Source organism: Rutidosis leptorrhynchoides, chromosome 4 (genome assembly GCF_046630445.1).
Source record: "Rutidosis leptorrhynchoides isolate AG116_Rl617_1_P2 chromosome 4, CSIRO_AGI_Rlap_v1, whole genome shotgun sequence".
NCBI lineage: Eukaryota > Viridiplantae > Streptophyta > Magnoliopsida > Asterales > Asteraceae > Rutidosis > Rutidosis leptorrhynchoides.
Genome location: NC_092336.1, coordinates 212,609,073 through 212,629,386, shown reverse-complemented (window position 1 = coordinate 212,629,386; position 20,314 = coordinate 212,609,073). Strand labels below are relative to the sequence as shown.

At 31.1% G+C, this 20,314-nt stretch overlaps 1 protein-coding gene across 1 annotated transcript; it reads left to right on the top strand.

Annotated features, from left to right (window-relative positions):
* Positions 1-3,418: 3,418 nt before the first annotated feature.
* LOC139843285 (tryptophan synthase alpha chain-like) lies at positions 3,419-7,830 on the top strand. Its single transcript, XM_071833356.1, has 9 exons — positions 3,419-3,711; positions 4,458-4,604; positions 4,696-4,761; positions 5,170-5,278; positions 5,696-5,772; positions 5,918-5,995; positions 6,182-6,259; positions 6,351-6,410; positions 7,366-7,830. Exons 1-9 carry the CDS (start codon positions 3,496-3,498, stop codon positions 7,498-7,500), a joined length of 966 nt encoding a protein of 321 aa, XP_071689457.1. The 5' UTR covers positions 3,419-3,495; the 3' UTR covers positions 7,501-7,830.
* Positions 7,831-20,314: the final 12,484 nt, after the last annotated feature.

Genomic DNA, 20,314 nt, shown 5'->3' with positions numbered 1-20,314 from the left:
TATACCAATAGTACATACATCTAAAAGCTGTGTATTGTACGAGTATGAATACAGGTGCATACGAGTAGAATTGTTGATGAAACTGAACGAGGATGTAATTGTAAGCATTTTTGTTAAGTAGAAGTATTTTGATAAGTGTCTTGAAGTCTTTCAAAAGTGTATGAATACATATTAAAACACTACATGTATATACATTTTAACTGAGTCGTTAAGTCATCATTAGTCGTTACATGTAAGTGTTGTTTTGAAACCTTTAGGTTAACGATCTTGTTAAATGTTGTTAACCCAATGTTTATAATATCAAATGAGATTTTAAATTATTATATTATCATGATATTATGATGTATGAATATCTCTTAATATGATATATATACATTAAATGTTGTTACAACGATAATCGTTACATATATGTCTCGTTTCAAAATCAGTTAGTAGTCTTGTTTTTACATATGTAGTTCATTGTTAATATACTTAATGATATGTTTACTTATCATAATATCATGTTAACTATATATATATCCATATATATGTCATCATATAGTTTTTATAAGTTTTAACATTCGTGAATCACCGGTCAACTTGGGTGGTCAATTGTCTATATGAAACCTATTTCAATTAATCAAGTCTTAACAAGTTTGATTGCTTAACATGTTGGAAACACTTAATCATGTAAATAACAATTTCATTTAATATATATATATAAACATGGAAAAGTTCGGGTCACTACATAATAGGCATGCATTTATATATATAATAGGATGATCAAATCACATCCTACCCTGGTTTTTCTCACGAAGTACTGGCACAGAAGTGCTTGGCCATTCTTGACTCACACTGCACAGTACAAGAATCCCCTAATACCTTTCGTATGATCTGGGCGGAAGACGGAGCTCTTTTAAGCTATTTACTATCCGTCGCTCTGCGGCAGAAATCTTAACGCCCTTTCCTACACCAGGATCAATTGCACCCCATTCCCGGACAACGGAGTACTTCTCCGGGATAACAGTTTCATCAACAAAGAAAAATGGACTTTTCCAGTCCTTCAAGTTTGATACTCTATTTGTACCAACAAAATGAGTGTTTCACTTACTATCAATAGTAAGTCAGCAGTCACTAATTGTGCGAATTCTAAACAAAGAGACAAAAACTCTAATGCGAGGTTTAATATTAACAGCATTGCAGTACATTTCAAAAAGGATGATTTTTTGTAGGCCATTAGGATGCATTTGACTAAGACATGCCTTATAGTATCTAAGTAGGCGAAGGAGAAAGTTAGTAAGAGGAACGCGGAGGTTGCCATGGGTAATCTGTAAGGCGTACAAAGTAATTTTTCCGACAGAAGGGTTGTCAGCAGTTTGTCTGTTGGTAGGAAGAACAGGGTTGTATTGATTAAGATGGCGGAAGGCAATCTTTAAACCGTCTAAGTATTCACTTGTCAATGATGAAGCCATCGTGCTAACTTCCGGAATATTGGCAGTATTTGACGAAGAAGGCTTGGCGTGTTCTTGGCCAGTACTCGGTGTAGAAGCCATGATAATGTAGTAAAAGATATCAACAAGAAGAAAATAGCAGTAAGATGAAGAGTACTGACCTTGGAAGACGGTAAACCTTAAAAACGTTGAAGGTTGAAGAAGGTGATGAAGATTTGGGGAGAAATATGCTTTTTAGATCTTGGCAAGGGTAAAAAAGTGAAGGTAAAAGGGTTATGACGGTTTATAAAGGAAATCATCGATGCAATTTTTATGGACACGATTGTGACACGTGTACGGGCAAGTTTAAACATGGGGTACGAAATAACACCTTTTTACAGCTGGAGGCGCGTGAAGGATTACAACCATAAAAAATTAATCATCACATGATCAGTAAAATTCGTCTGTATTTAATGCCTATAATGTTTTCCCCGATGCAAATGGGCAAGGAACAGACTGGTTTGGCATGCGTTATCAAAAGTTTAACAACTTAATCATTTTTCAAATGCTTAAGTCATTAAACTGGGGGGACTTAATAGTGTATCATATCGTATACACACATAAAAGGCATAATTGTTGCATAAAATTATCATCAGAAGCACTGAGAACAACAGTTTTATGAGACTTTTCGTCCAGCGTTCTCCGTTGTACAGGCTGCTCCGTCATGCGTAAGCCCTGAAGGACGCCTAGCGTATAAGCCCTGGCCGGAGAGCGCCACCTTCAGCGTAAATTTCGGGTCACGAATAACATAACGTATCATCATTTGACACGTGTCCCCGAACAATCTGGCGGATCTGGCACTATAAATAGACCCCTAGGGTCGTCATTTTACACAGTTCAGACATTCTTACAACTCTGAGAGCTGAGACTTCACTTTTTTCTCTCTCTCTCTCTCTCTCTCTCTCTACTTTCTCTCACTAGAAGTCATCCGGCTAGCACTTTTTCGCTCTACGGACAACAGATTGATTAAGCCATCCCACAAGTTTCTATACTTGTGAACCGGGTCTGCAGGGATTATTTCCCAAGGGTAAATATCAATCGGCAACATTCCGCCCTCCTAAAAGCTAGATCACTTCTAGTATCTTGTTGGCACACTAAGTCTTACCTCATAAGGAAATAGGTGTTAACAATGCCCTTGGAGATGTTTATTATGCCCCTCATGAATAGTAAAAAAATTAAATTCTTAAACTTATAGACGACATATCAACACACACATGACACTATATACGGTAATGGAAATATTTTGTATCAACAAATCATTCACCTAGCGATATTGAGATAACTCATTAATTTTGAAGTTGCGGTTCAAGTTATAAGACAAGACTATCTATAAATATAATACTCGTAGGTATTTGTGATATGGGTATTTGTGTACCTTTCAAATAGAAAAAAAGAAAGTGACTTTTTGGAAGTGTTCTGTCTAGGTAGAGATGATTTCCACTACATACGAGAGAACAAAGAAATCATCATCTACAATTTACCTTAACATTCGTATTTAGTGTAATTGTTATTAGCCCAAAGGGGTGTTGAGTGGTTGGTGATTGGGAATCTCCAAAGAAGACTCAGGTTCAATCTCCACCAACATCACTTTAAGGCCTTGTCTTTAAAAAAAAGTGTAATTATTATTAGGAGTGTGCATGGTATAGAAAAAATTATAAAAAACTCAAAGCATGTACTTGACAGAAATGATCCGAACCGAACCAAGCTTTCTTGATCCGGTCATTGGTTCACAGTTTTACGAATTTTCAGTTTTCGATCCGGACCGAATGGTACCAAACCCGAAAAGAACACCAAAAGAATCCTATCCTATCATATTAAATCGAACTGATAATATATGGTCCACTCTCCAGTCCAACTTTGTTGTTGTTTGTGATTTGTGAACAATTTGTTGTTGTGTAACGTTTGTGTTATTAAGTATTTGAAAATCAACCTGATTGGTTCAAAATCCACATATATAAAACCCAGTTGGCCCCAACTTTAAATCCAGGCAGCCGCAAAATCCCTAATTCCATCAGTAGTAACAAAAATGTATATGGCCATCATCAGTACACCCAAATCAGTTTCATCTCTTCAACTTCAATCACAATACAACAAACCCAATTCCCTTTTTCATCTCAATTCTCCAAACTTTACTCCATTTTCTCTCAAATCACCCTTCAATACTTCAATGGCAACTCATGCAGTCGCTTCATCAACTCTTGGCCTTTCTGAAACTTTTACTAAATTGAAAAGAGAGGGTAAAGTAAGTAACTTTCTGGTTTTTAGTTGTTGATTTGATTTCTTTTGCTTTTAATTTCATACTGATTTTGAGATTTTGATTGTAATGTGCTTGATGGGTTAGGGTTATTTATTCGAGGTTAATCAATTTCTCCCTCATTTCAATTGAAGATAAGATTTGATTGATTTGAAAGTTTAATTTTTTGTGTGCTGTGATTGTAGTTTGTTTATTGGGTATCAAACCAGGGCAAAGCTAAAGTGTTTAATTTGAAAAATTGGGGATTTTGCTAATAGGATATTACTTATTAGAAATTAGAAACTTTTTTAGTTTGTGGATTAATTAATTGAATATGAAATGTGAATAGGTAAAGATAAAATGGAGGATGAATGGTATAGGTAACTAAAGTAAGAGCATTTTAAATGATCAAAACTCATCTTTTACTTACTTTTTTTAGAAAAGAAAACTCATATTCTACTTATGGGGTGTTTTTGTGTGCGATTTTGAAAGTCATCCAAAGTAATCTGCAAATGCTTATAACTTAGTAGTTTTTTTTATTCAAATCGAAATGAATGATATGATAGTCTTTCTGATAATATTTAGTACACTATATATGTAAATACATAATAAATGAATGGACAAGAGTGTTGGCAGGTCAACCCGACCTGGCATGTGTTATGAGTAAAATTAAAGATATTTCACTGACCCGTTACCTGACCCGCCCATTTTGCCATTTTAATTAGTGTTTTGACTATCCTTCTTATCTTCCAAAGGTAGCATTCATACCATATATTACAGCGGGTGACCCTGACCTATCAACCACAGCAGAAGCATTGAAGGTGCTCGATTCTTGTGGATCAGATATAATTGAACTCGGTGTTCCATATTCTGATCCCCTGGCCGATGGACCAGTTATTCAGGTTATATAACGAGAATTCTTACCTATTGTTATATTCTTTAAAATCTACTTTTTTTTTTAATTTTCTTACTGTTTTCTTTTTCTTCATGTAGGCTGCAGCCACACGAGCATTGGCAAGAGGAACCAATTTTGATTCAATTCTTAATATGTTGAATGAGGTACCCTTTAAAGTATAACCAACATGTTTTTTATTTCAATAAAAAATAATAGTATGTCATGCGTTATTGATTAGAGTTGGAAGTTAAACCCGTTTTTGTGCAAGTCGGATGTAATTTTTTATTAATGGTTTGAATTAGTAAAATTTAATAAATTAAGCCAAAAAGTGGATTTGAATTTTTAACAGGTTATTTTCTCTCGTTTTTTGAGTTAAATAAAATACTAGCTGGTCTAAATGGGTAAAATGGGTTGGATGGGTAAATCGGGATGAAATTTGTCGAAAGTGTAGTTTAATGCATACATTTGCAACCTATGTTTTCTAATGTTCGAGAAGTTGTTCTTTTTAATAATCTGTGGATTTTTCACAATAGAAACCTTATATCATCGATCTTATTTTGAACTTAAAATAGGTGGTACCGCAATTATCTTGTCCAATTGCTTTATTCACTTATTACAACCCGATTCTTAAGCGTGGAGTGGAGCAGTTTATGGTTACCGTTAAAGAAGTTGGAGTACATGGTAAGTTGGAGTACATGGTTTTCGGTTATTTGACTAAAAGGGATAGTGTCAACATGTGTGAAAACGGGTCAATATGGGTTTGCATTTCATTGGTAACAGCTCAAATGGCAGAATCCAAAATTAATTAACTTTTAAATGTTGCTGAAAACCTGAAGTATACTAGTAAATTGTTTTTTACCTGATGAAATTCTAAATAAAGTGAAAATGATGGACGGCTAACGCTGCCCGATTTTGATTTTTGACCCGTTACAATAATATCTCTTTTTTCCTATAACTCACTATGAACATTTTGTCACCTATAAGGTATGGAGGCCTCATCAAAATGTAAATCTAGTTGATCCTGTAATTTATTGGATACAATTCCTTTTCTATTTAGTTTTTTTTTTCTTCTAACATGTCAAATGTATGTATTATTAGGACTCGTGGTGCCAGATGTCCCTTTGGAGGAGACTGAGATCTTAAGACGGGAAGCTTCCAAGCACAAGATCGAGTTGGTAAGTTTACTTTTCAACAAGCAGAATAAAATTTTCTTAACCAATTTCTTGTACCCATTTTGCCCCTTGCAATTTTAGGTTTTAGTATAGAATGTAGTGCATACCTGAATTTTTCTTTCAATAATGAATCTTGTTATTTCTCAAGGTACTATTAACAACTCCCACTACTCCAAGAGCAAGGATGAAATCAATTGTTGAAGCTACAGAGGGATTTTTGTATCTCGTAAGTTTCATCGACTTTAAATGAATTAGTCGTCTAATATTCATCTGAATGTCTTGAATACCCTATAGTATTCTACTATATAAGTAGCTATAAGGAATTTGTGTATTAGATAAATAATAACTCACCCCAACTTTGAGTAACTTGAACTTATTATTTGGTGAATTTGACTAAATATATTTATAATAGGTGAGCTCTATTGGAGTAACGGGAGCTCGTGCTTCAGTAAGCGGAAAAGTTGAATCTCTCTTGAAGGAAATTAAAGCGGTTTGTTTAAATCCTTCGGGTGTTTCTCATGCGTTGAAAAAATGGAAACTTTAACATTAGATGAATAATGAGGTTTCGTTTCTTTATACAGGAATCAAGTAAGCCCGTAGCTGTTGGCTTCGGCATTTCAAAACCCGAGCATGTGAAACAGGTATGCCTATGTTTTCATGAAAATTGTATTGTTTTTTTAGAACGGCATAAATTTTATTAACAAACAAAACAAGAATCTAGCATGGAGTTGGAAAACAACACAAAATTGCAATGTTTGACTTATCATATTATATTAGTTTAATTTCTTCGAAATGCATTTTGACCATGACAAATCATGGAGCTTAGCATACATCTTAGTATCATCAATTTTTTATAACCAAGCCAACATTAAGTAATTTAAATATAAAACTCACTGTAAAATAAAGTTCTCACCACTTATTATTGAACCCCAAATAACTGTTATGATTTTCAACCGAACAAAGATTTGTCATAAGTGGAAATGAAAAGGTTTTGCTGCTTGGATAGCAGATTAAATTGGGTGATTTTGTATGATATAGTCTACGGGTTAGGTCGGTATGCAAACACTCTTTGTTCTTTTTTTTTGGATAATAATTAGTTAGGTAAATAAGATTACAAAAACTGTTAACAGAATGTTGATCTACTACAATAAATCAGTTTATTAATATTGCAGTTTGTAAACACTTTCAACTTTTGATACCATTCGACATGTTTGATATTTATTTTAAAAATTTTGTGTGTAAATTGTTATTAGTAAAGAGAAAGGCTTTTTACAATTGATTTTATGACTCATAGAATATGTTCTTTTTTATTAGATCCCTTATACTCCCTCCATCCCTATATAATACTCCACAGATTAAAAATACACAATTTACGAAATCACACATCTTACTTTTTGTTTACCTTACATTTTTACCCCTAACTTTTTTATCTTCATTTTTGTTTTACATGCATAAACTAATGGTATAAAAAAACTTTATTCCATTTATGGAAGTGAACTATTAATTTGAAACATGCTAAAAAGAAACTGGTCCTCTAAAATGGGACGGATGGAGTAGTAGGTACCCTCTCTTTACGTAATCTTTTGGTGATTGCAGGTGGCTGGATGGGGAGGGGACGGTGTGATTGTGGGTAGTGCTATGGTGAAAATATTAGGTGATGCCAAGTCATCAGAGGAAGGTCTTAAAGAACTTGCGGCATTCACCAAGTCCCTCAAATCTGCATTACTTTGAGTCTTTTGTGGTAATTCTTAGTTGGGCAGATTTTCACAAAAATTGTACAATCCCTTATCGACATGTCATTTGAAACTCGAATATATGGGGTTCAAATGTAATCCTTTTTAGATGTGAGAACTAATAAAACGGAAATTTGGGTAACACCAAGTTGAAACTCTGAACTAATAAATCAGTTAACATTAATTAAATCTATGAACGAATTGTAATTACTTGTAGAATAGTTTTGCTTAGACCATTTCTATGGTTTGAAAGGTGTTATGATAATGTGTAGTTGTAAGGAGAATTATATTGATATTGATGTGACAATGTTTTGTGAAAGAGAGTTATTGTAATTTTTCTAGGAGTGTTGGAGAAGGTTGTGATTTGTGACTGATATTGTAAAATAAGATTGGTAGTTATGATAAAAAGGGAGAAAATAAATTAATAAATAAAGGAACCAATTAAAGATCAAGATGGCTCGATGTTAAAAATGTTGAAACTATGATTAATAGTGTTACAAAACTCTACAGCTTAAATCATAATTATGTTATATGTGCCTTTAATTAATCCATTGAAGACAGAGAGCATAATAGGTTCATTCATTGTACTATTGCTGCACAGGTTTGGTTATGTATTGCTAAACGGATCGACAAACCCGTGCTTGTATGGAACACACTTGCTGATATTCGACAATGAGTTTGTTCGTTTCAAGGGAATCAACGTACTGTTTTGGAGGTCATATCCCTAGCCACTTTGCGGACTTTATGGAGATTTCAGAATTGTAATGTGTTTCACGACAAATGCCTTCGAAAATGTCAATTAGTAGGTAGTAGTCGTGTTTAGTTTTTAACTGGGTTTCTAGTCGTTATGAAAAAAACTCATTGTATACCGGACATTGTGGTCAGGTTTTAAAAAAAATAATTTGTTTTTACCAAAATTCTAAGACTGTTCTTAACCCTAATTGTGACGTCAAATGCAAGTGATGTACTCTGTACTTTTTAGTGATGTGGCAAAGTCAAGAAATGAAGTTTTTTAAAGGGGGTGTCAAATTTGAGTGTTATATTTGCGGGATTGGGTTTTGTTGTTGTTGTTGTAATGGTGAAATCTAATCGTCTGAAAATCCTTTGACACTTTTTTTTCCGTCAGATTTAACGCCCCTTTTCGTCAACTTTTCACGCCCGAGCAAATCGAAGTCAATTTTAAGTTGGGTCGAATTAATAAATGGATAGGGCCCACGGCTTAAATTAATTTCATTTTGATTATAGGGGAAGAAAAAGCAACGAGCTTCCGTTCTTTATTTGAATGATTACCCGATCTAATTAGACGTTAAAAAAAATATTAGTGCCCAATACGGGAAGGCTTTCTCCCAAGAATGTATTCTTGATTTTTTAATGAATCCTAAATATTACGATTCTCCATTTCATAATGGAGATGTATGTGTATAAGAAACAGTATATTGATAAAAAAAAAAATTCAAAATCAAAAGAGCGATTGCATTGAAAAAAAAAGTAAAGGATTTCTAATCATCTTATATCCTATAATGAAAACAAACATAAATACTTAAATTTAAATGGAAAAAGAGAATATAGAGAATCTGTTGATAAGTACATATGAGGTTTTTGTCTCTTTATTACTCCCAATCCCTATTTTTACACACATAAGAAATCCGTATTTTTAATGGGTGTTAATTCTTCATTTTGAATAAAGTGATACCATTTGCTAAATGAAATAATATTGATTTTGTGTACATTTTGTACTTCTTCGAGTTTCGTCCTTCGCAAAAATATTAAGGACTATTTATCGGTAAAGCAATAGAGTATGAAAAAGCTCCTTAACTGTTAGAAAACATGTTCGAAGATCCTCTTCTTTCAAAATGCTAGATTAGAATTTACAGATTAGAATTTAGAGAAGTCTTATATGTCAAAAATTTAATATTGCGTAATGATATTCTTATTTTTTACAATTGAATTACTCTTTATTTGATTCCATGATAGGTCAATGATGGTAATAGTTATGTTCATTTGTTGCAGCTTAGGTTAGTTCATTTAACTTGTTTTTGCATATTCAGTTATACTTCAGTTTTGGTACAAGAATTGGGTGGCCATGCTTCACTTTATGGAATTATAAAGAAATTTGATAACTTCTGTAGATTCGATAGAGTCATCACTGTAACTTGTATAGTGTAGAAACCACATACTATTTGTTTAGGCATAATGACAAAACCAAATATATTACATGTGTCGTTGAAATCAACATTACATTGCTTTGATTTCTTACGATGGTTATAAAGATTCTCATGTGAAAGCTATTAACTTTAATACTCCATATTTAATTATGCCTTATATAATATAATGTTGCTTCTGCTTTTTGGGTCATAAAGTGCTGATTTTTGGTGTTTTAGGTCAACATTACTCCTGCTTTCTGTTTTGGGGTCAACAGTTTACCTGCATATTCATATTGGCTTTTTGTTGCTGCAATTATTGGAGTATAGGTCAATTCCATCATGATTATATCATCACAGGTCAATGTTGGTCTTTGTTTTTGGAATTGAGTCAGTTCTGGTATGTTGTTACTTACATGTGTTTTTATTAATTATGTGATGCTGATATGGGTCTTTTTGAATTCTGTGATTTGGGTCAACATTGTTGCTACACATTGTTAATGGATTGGTTTTGCTACCACACCAGTGTTTTGGGTAGGGTTTACCACTATGTGTATGATATGGGTTATTATAGTTACTGGCAGGGATCCTAGGTCATATGTACTTCTGTAGCAGGGTTTTGGGTCACTATTATCACCTTTGCTTCTATACTGATGATATGGGCCAAAGTTATTTATATAAGGTTTTTATCATATGTATCCTTCCTAACTTTAATAATCACATATTTACCCACACAAACTTGATTATATCATATATGTCCATTCTTAATCATTATATATATAACATATTTACCAACTTAAAATTAATAATACTTAGGCGGGTAAATATGTGATTATTAGGATTAGGAAGAGTATATTGGTCATGGTTTGAGCTTTTTACTTCTTGGTCAAGATTAGACTTTATTTAGTGGTGATGGGCGTGATGGGTGTTTTTGTGGGTATAGTGGTGATTTGGCAAATGTGATGGCGTTATGACGTGATAAAGTTTGTAGTGGGATGGCGTGATGGTTGTGTGATAGAGTAATTGGTCCCACATTTTTATTTTCTTTTTCATTTTTTAAATAAGTTATATTATTTATTTTTCTTTTATTACTGTAATTAATGTTTAAATAATTTATATAAAATATGAGTAAATTTAAATACACAAATATATAAAATTAATAAATTAGAAAATTATATACTTACAAAAATAAAACTTTATGGACTAAACTACAAATAAACAATCTATTTATATAAATCAATACATAGTCTAGGGACTAATTTGTAAATATTCTAAATACTTCATCTTCTTCAATTATAGTATTTGAAATTCACCATCGCACCACTCACCGGATCTTCATTTTTCATTTCAATTTACGTAAAATAGAAAACTAAAATAAAATAGAAGATGCAACCCTTCCTGCACCATGCCCCACGTGTCCCTTTCTCATTCGCAACTCCCCACCATCACCCACCGTGAAGCTCGAATCACGCCACCAAAAAAAATAAACGATCGCGCCCCATAGCGGCGCTATGGGGGCGTGATGGGGGCAAAACAAGCTCGATCGCGCTGCGTTAATGGCTGTCTTAGATGTTGATTTGAAGTATGATGCTTATAATGATATTTTTGAGGTGGAAATTGCAAAGATATCGTATCAACTTATGATTTTGGTGCTACTTGGATTGATCAAGGAAAAATATGGATTGTTATATTGCAGTGAGAATGAGTTGGAAGGCTTAAAAAATGTGTTATTTGGTGATTTGGAGTCTTTTGATACTACTTGAATGATTTAACTTTTTATAGGTTTGGGTTTAAACTTGGTTTATCAACAGAATGGGCCTTATATATGTCAAAGACAAAAGTCAGTGATAGATTGGGCTTATTTGCGACTTCGAAGTTGGACTAGAGTATTTTATTTTATCTTCGGCTAGGCTCAAATTTATATCATTGTGATTTAGTATATCGACTACTAATATATACTCAACAAGTGCTATTATGCTTTATATAACTATTAATTGTGTTACTACATAATGACATTCTTTATTGACGAAATTCATATTTCATACTTTTGACTTTTTTTAAGTATACTAACTAGCTTAAGACCCGCGAATTTGCGGAGTTTTTGAAAGGGACAAATTAAATATTAAATTGTTCCAGTAATTAAAGGCTAATTTGAAAGGGTTATTGATTAAGTAAGTCAATTTCGACCCATTTATGATTAGGTTAACTAATCAAATGTTTAAGCTATAAAAGAATAGTTCAAACAGTTTGAATGGGTCAAAACTTTTCCAAATTGAATCAAAAATGCGTAAATTTCCAAAGTTTCTGTGATAGCCCGACCTAATCCATCTGGACGAAATCATCAACATTTGGTCCCATTGCGAGGTACTGTCCTAAATATGCCATGAACGACTCCATGCAATATCTTTAAAATGAGCAAATGCACAGGGGAAGATTTCTTTCATACCTGAGAATAAACATGCTTTAAAGTGTCAACTAAAAGGTTGGTGAGTTCATAGGTTTATCGTAATCAATCATTTCCATAATTTTAATAGACCACAAGATTTCATTTTTCCATAAATATACATCTCATATCAGGCATTTCGCAAACTGCATAGAGATAAAAATATCATTCATATGGATTGAACACCTGGTAATCGACCTTAACAAGATGCATATAGAATATCCCCATCATTCCGGGACATCCTTCGAACATGATAAATTCGAAGTACTAAATCATCCGCGACATGGATGGGGCTTGTTGAGCCCGATAGATCTATCTTTAGGATTCGCGTCAATTAGGGTGTTTGTTCCCTAATTCTTAGATTACCAGACTAAAAGGGGCATATTCGATTTCGATCATTCAACCATAGAATGTAGTTTCAATTACTTGTGTCTATTTCATCAAACATTTATAAAAGTGCATGTATTCTCAGTCCCAAAAATATATATCTCAAAAGCATTTAAAAATGGAGCAAATGAAACTCACTATACGTTATTTTGTATTAAAAATATGCATACGACGGAACTGAACAATTCAGGGTTGGCCTCGGATTCACGAACCTATATCAATTATATATATTAACTCATAGAATCAAATAATTCTATCTATATAATATTTATATATTAGTATTGTAATTATATATAAAGTTTATACTAAATCTTAATTAAAGCATATATATTTTACTTACATTTTATATCTTAAATTATATGTTATTTTGTAAAATAATCAATATTCATACATATAGTTATATTAGTATGTGTGTGTGTGTGTATATATATATATATATATATATATATATAAATATATATATATATATATATATTTGTAGTTGGTATTATATCAAAAATCAATAATTTGTTATATGTAATATTTATATGATTAATGTTAATATGTTTAATATAATTTTTATGTAATATTAATACAAGTATATAATATTTATTTGTTATATAAAAATAATAATAATAAAAATAATAATAATAATAATAATAATAATAATAATAATAATAATAATAATAATAATAATAATAATAATAATAATAATAATAATAATATTATTATTATTATTATGTAATGGTACCTCAAGAAGTAGCACTTAAAAAAATGCCCAAGACCGGGTTTGAACCCGCGACGTTCCGCTAACCCGATAACATCCTTAACCATTACTCTATATGTTTCAATTCTGAAATAACACCCAACTTAAATCATTTTTTTTTAACCTTTACTCCTGCATCCTTCTTCTACTTTTTAAAAAAAAAATTGCCCGAGCCCGAGTTCGAACCCGCGACCTCACGTTTAACCATTCCATCCCTTACCACTGAACCGTTATATATATCCTGTAATAATTCACGTATGTATTTATATAACATCTATGAACCGTATGTCATCATCATCAACCTTATCAATAGTCTTAATCAAAATCATACGTCTAGCATTTTATCATCATCAACATTCTTTACACCATCATACACCATTACAATCATCTTCACAAAATCATATATCTTCATTCATAATAGTCTAAAAAAAATAGGAAAACGAGCAGCTATAGTCCAATAGGAGCCCAACAGATTGCAGCCCAAAATTTATAGTTAGTCATTCGGCCCAAGTTAAAATGGCTAAATCTTTACTGCCCAACAAGGCAACCCAATTATCTAATTGGTTTGACTGGTAATCTGTTGAATTGCAATTAGAAGGGGAACCGGGAAAACAATTACGGGGTCATCATCACGTCATCTTTATAAACGTTCCATATTAATTGAAATGTCCCGTTCATATTGATTATAAACGTTCCATTCATATTGATTATATTGATTATAAACGTTCCATATTAATTGATTTCGTCGCGAGGTTTTGACCTCTATATGAGACGTTTTTCAAAGACTGCATTCATTTTTAAAACAACAATAACCTTTATTTTTTCTATAAAGATTTAAAAGCATTACGTAGATTATCAAATAATGATAATCTAAAATATACCGTTTACACACGACCATTACATAATGGTTTACAATAAGAATATATTACATCAAAAATAAGTTTCTTGAATGCAGTTTTTTACATAATATCATACAAGCATGGACTCCAAATCTTGTCCTTATTTTAGTATGCAACAGCGGAAGCTCTTAATAATCACCTGAGAATAAATATGCTTAAAACGTCAACAAAAATGTTGGTGAGTTATAGGTTTAACCTATATATTATCAAATCATAATAATAGACTACAAGATTTCATATTTCAATATACATCCTATACATAGAGATAAAAATCATTCATATGGTGAACACCTGGTAACCGACATTAACAAGATACATATAAGAATATCCCCTATCATTCCGGGAAATCCTTCAGACATGATAAAAACGAATTCGAACTACTAAAGCATCCGGTACTTTGGATGGGGTTTGTTAGGCCCAATAGATCTATCTTTAGGATTCGCGTCAATTAGTAGATCAGTTTACTAATTCTTAGGTTACCAAGCAAAAGGGGCATATTCAGCTTCGATCATTCACCCATATAATGTAGTTTCAATTACTTGTGTCTATTTCGTAAAACATTTATAAAACTGCATGTATTCTCATCCCAAAATATTAGATTTTAAAAGTGGGACTATAACTCACTTTCACAGATTTTTACTTCGTCGGGAGTAAGACTTGGCCACTGGTCGATTCAGGAACCTATAACAAATATATACATATATATATCAAAAGTATGTTCAAAATATATTTACAACATTTTTAATACATTTTGATGTTTTAAGTTTATTAAGTCAGTTTTCCTCGTTAGTAACCTACAACTAGTTGTCCATAGTTAGATGTACATAAATAAATTGATATATATTATGTTGAATCAATCCACGACCTAGTGTATACACGTCTCAGGCTAGATCCCAACTCAAAGTATATATATTTTTAGAATCAACCTCAATCCTGTATAGCTAACTCAAACATTACTGCATATAGAGTGTCTATGGTTGTTCCAAATAATATATATATACATGGGTCGATATGATATGTCAAAACATTTGCATACGTGTCTATGGTATCCCAAGATTACATAATATATTAGAATACATGTATAATACAATATAAGTTAGCTAGGATATGATTTGTATAGAATTGTTACAATATTTCCCGTAGCTACAACAAACAAAAAATATCCAATCTTGTTTTACCCATAACTTCTTCGTTTTAAATCCGTTTTGAGTGAATCAAATTGCTATGGTTTCATATTGAACTATATTTTATGAATCTAAACAGAAAAAGTATAGGTTTATAGTTAGAAATATAAGTTACAAGTCATTTTTGTAAGAGGTAGTCATTTCAGTCGAAAGAACGACGTCTTGATGACCATTTTGAAAAACATACTTCCACTTTGAGTTTAACCATGAATTTTGGATATAGTTTCATGTTCCTAAGAAAAATCATTTTTCCAGAAGAACAACTTTTAAATCAAAGTTTATCATAGTTTTTAATTATCAAACCCAAAACAGCCCGCGGTGTTACTACGACGGCGTATGTCCGGTTTTACGGTGTTTTTCGTGTTTCCAGGTTTTAAATCATTAATTTAGCATATCATATAGATATAGAACATGTTTTTAGTTGATTTTAAAAGTTAAGTTAGAAGGATTAATTTTTTTTTGCGAACAAGTTTAGAATTAACTAAACTATTTTCTAGTGATTTCAAGTTTAAACCTTCGAATAAGGTAGTTTTATATATATGAATGGAATGATGTTATGAACATCATTACTACCTCAGGTTTTGTGGATAAACCTACTGGAAATGAGAAAAATAGATCTAGCTTCAAAGGATCCTTGGATGGCTTGAAAGTTCTTGAAGCAGAATCATGACACGAAAACAAGTTCAAGTAAGATTTTCACTCGAAATAAGATTGTTATAGTTATAGAAATTGAATCAAATTTTGAATATGAGTATTACCTTGTATTAGAAAGATATCTTACTGTAAATAAGAAAGATTTCTTGAGGTTGGATGATCACTTTACAAGATTGGAAGTAAGCTAGCAAACTTGGAAATATTCTTGATTTTATGAAAATAGAACTTGTAGAATTTATGAAGAACACTTAGAACTTGAAGATAGAACTTGAGAGAGATCAATTACATGAAGAAAATTGAAGAATGAAAGTGTTTGTAGGTGTTTTTGGTCGTTGGTGTATGGATTAGATATAAAGGATATGTAATTTTGTTTTCATGTAAATAAGTCATGAATGATTACTCATATTTTTGTAATTTTATGAGATATTTCATGCTAGTTGCCAAATGATGGTTCCCACATGTGTTAGGCAAAAACTAGAGATAAAAATAGCTATGGCAAAAACTAAGTTTAAAACTAAATATGAGCTAAAAATACAAATATACGCTAAAACAATTAAAAAGGGACAAAATATAAAAATAAACAAAAAGTTGTAAAAAGTACAATTTTTATAAAAATATTATTTTTATATTATTTATTTATTAAAACTATTAATTTTATATTTTATTAAACTAATTTAACTAAATATATAAATTAAATAAAAAGAAACTTAAAATAAAACTAATTATAATAATAATAAGTAATTAGGGTTAATAATAATAATAATTAATAATTACTCCGTAATTAATGCTGATTAGGGTTCCTGTGTGGCGTGTCAGATTGTTTCCGCGAGTTGCGGCATTCCAAGCAGCAAACCCCGCGAGTCGCGGGGTTCCAAAATTCAACTCTGGTACAGTTTTAAATTTGACGAGTTTTTATTTTTTATTTTTTTTATTTTATATTTTCTGTTTTATATTTTCTGTTTATATCAAAATATTTATATAATAAAAACTTATATTTAAAAACTTAAATAAAAATAGAACTACTTTATAATTTTAAAAATATCTTAAAAATAGATTTATATATATTAAAATTTTTTTTCGGTTTTTTTTATGTTTTAAATAAAAACAAAATACTTAAATAAAACTTATATAAAAATAAAGAAACTTTATAAAACTTAAATATTTAACAAAATCTTAAAAATACTTATATTTTTGTTTTTCTTTTTATATTTTCGAATATTTAAAACGTATTTTTATAAAAACGAATTTTAATAAAAGTAAACTAAAAATCTTTTTTTTATATATTATATTAGCGTTGCGCTTCCGGCTTTTAAGCGATTCCCCGGCAGCGGCGCCAAAAATAACTTGATGTGGTAGCGGAGTGTATATAAAATAGCTTTTAAATTTTAGCAGGAAATACTATTAAATACGATACAATTTTACACAAGATATTTATTTATTTAGAGAATGGATATACTTAAACTCTGCTACAACACTTATAGGCAGTGTACCTAATCGTACAGTAGTGTAGTTTTTAGTAAGTCCGGTTCGTTCCACAGGGAAAATCTTTAAACAAAGCTTAACGCTATATTAGTTTACTTTTATAAAAATACAAATATATATAAGTGATATTATTATTATAAAGGGGGGTTTTTACCGTTTAATGACCGGTTTGTCGATTTTAAAACTTTAGTCGCAGTTAAAACCAAATGTAAAATATTAAAAATAAATACAAGACTTAAATTAAAGCGTAAAGTAAATAACGATAATGAAATTGTGAATAATAAAAGTGCGATAAAATAAACTTGCGATAATTAAAAAGTACGATAATTAAAAGTGCAATTAAATACAATAACAATAAAAATGCGATAATTAGAAGTGCAATTAAATATAAAATAAAGGAAATTAAATATGAAATAAAAGAATTATGCTTATTTAAACTTCCGTAACCATGATGTTTGACGTGTTGATTTTAGTTTTATGCCCATGGGTTAATTGTCCTTTATCCTGGATTATTTAATATGTCCGTCTGGTTTTTGTCCATAACAGTCCATCAGTCATAATTATAAAGTACGAGTGTCCTCGTCAAATTATTCTTATACCCGAAGTTAAATATTCCAACTAATTGGGGACTTAAACTGTAACAAGATTTTAATACTTTGTTTAATAATTACACCAGGATGTCGACTGAGTGTAACCCAAGGTTTTAATATTTTGTTATCAATTATACCAAGTGTCCTTGTACATAATTTCACCCCTGTTTTAATTATTCTAGTGGCTATTAATCCATTCCCGTGTCCGGTTAAATGAACGATTATTCGTACATATAAATACCCCGCCCATCGTGTCCGATCGAGTGTATATGGTAATTTATAGGGACGCCCAATTGTAAATCTTTATATTAACATTAACAAACTATCATTTAGTTAAACAAATATAAAGCCCATTAATAGCCCATAGTCTAATTTCTACAAGTGTCGTTCTTTTGTCCAAACCCCAATTATGGTACAAAGCCCAATTACCCAATTTTAGTAATTAGTCCAACATCATGATTACTTCGGATTAAATAAGCATAATAATAACTTAGCTACGAGACATTAAATTAAAAAGGTTGAACATAACTTACAATGATTAAAAATAGCGTAGCGTTACACGGACAGAATTTTGACTTACACCCTTACAACATTCGCTAACATACCCTTATTATTAGGATTTAAAATTAAAATTAAAATTAAAATTAAAATATAAATATAAATATTTACGTATAGATATAGAGAGGATGGATATATGAGTCGTTAGATCATGGGTAAAATATAAAAAGTGTTAAAAATAATAATTAGATCCTAAATATACTTTTAATAAGCCTATAATTTATATAACTCATTTTCGGATCACCGTTTATGTTAAAATTATATAAGTTTAAATTTAACTTGTTTAATATCAATCGGAACATCAAACGAGTATTACAATCATTTAATATTTATTTTTAATATACTTTTATGTATATATAGATATGTTTTAAATAGTAATTATTATAATATCATATTTCATAACAACAACATTCAATATTTCAAATTATACTTCCAATTATTATTTATATATATACACATATCTATTTACAAATGGTTGTTCGTGAATCGTCGGGAATGGTCTAAAGTCAAATGAATATATGAAACAGTTCAAAATTTTTGAGACTCAACCTAACAGACTTTTCTTATCGTGTCAAAAATTTTAAATCGTATAGAGAGTTTGATTTAAAATTAATCGAAATTTTCCGGGTCATTGCAGTACATACCCGTTAAAGAAATTTCGTCCTGAAATTTGAGTAAGATCGTCATGGCTAACCATAAAAATGTTTTCATGACAAATACGAGTTGATAAATAGAGTTTTATCCTTATTGATTGATATAGATAAAACGATTCGATTATGAAAACCACTATCACAAAATAGTGAAATAAGAAAATAGAGATTCGTCTTAGCTTTTGACGTTGTCGTAGTTGATTTCCGAAATTCAAGGAAATCTAAAGAAAATCTTCGTAATCTATATAAGATTTGATTCCTTGGTAATCAAGGAAATTATGATCCTCTATAATTAAATGCGGTAATCGATTGCTATGCCTGATATTTAGCTATAAATTATCCTCCTCCGTTCCATTATTTTTATCACTCCTATACTCTCTTTCTCAATTCCTACTTCCAAAGATTGTGAAAATGCTCAATCCAGTTCTGGTCCTTGACCTTATATTGACTATCGCAACAATCATCCTTCTTTTTCAACTCCCACTGGAGGAATCTGTTTACTTCTACTTCGCTCTTGGGGTAGTGGTTTTCATAATTCTTCCTTGCATGTCTTTCTATATTTATTGACATCCAAGGTTAATGATCTCTCTATTTGCTGTGATTTATACTCCTATTTATATTTTGAAGCTCTATGCTTTTGTTTTCTCTTCCCGACCTTAAGTAAAGGGATCAAAACATCTCGGTTTGTAGGTATGAAGTTCGAAGAACATAACTAAGATTATAAGCAGAAAGGAAAGGTAATAGCACGATTTGATTTGTTAATTTACCAGAATCAAGGATAGAACTATGAAGAAAATATTTTCTTGATATGTCCAGAGGTTAATTAGAATGAAAGAGTTATGTAACAGGCACATGATGATGGTATTGTCTATGAATCATCACGTTTCATTAGAAATTCAGCATGACTTACTGTAATATAATCATGTTGGTCGGGCGTCATTATATTATACTAACTCATACTTCAATTTCCAAAACTTCTCCAGAAATCATTCATAATCTAAACTCGAAGGTTATAGAATTTAGAAACTAAAAGAGTTTCCTTTATGATGTAATCCGGATAGCACGAGGAGATAGATAAT

Bases quoted from the DNA above. Each gene is read 5' to 3' on its own strand.
- LOC139843285 (XM_071833356.1), top strand. From the start codon at position 3,496: ATGTATATGGCCATCATCAGTACACCCAAATCAGTTTCATCTCTTCAA. The intron at 4,605-4,695 runs GTTATATAACGA...TTCTTCATGTAG, and splicing joins CCGATGGACCAGTTATTCAG to GCTGCAGCCACACGAGCATT. The intron at 5,996-6,181 runs GTAAGTTTCATC...TATTTATAATAG, and splicing joins CAGAGGGATTTTTGTATCTC to GTGAGCTCTATTGGAGTAAC.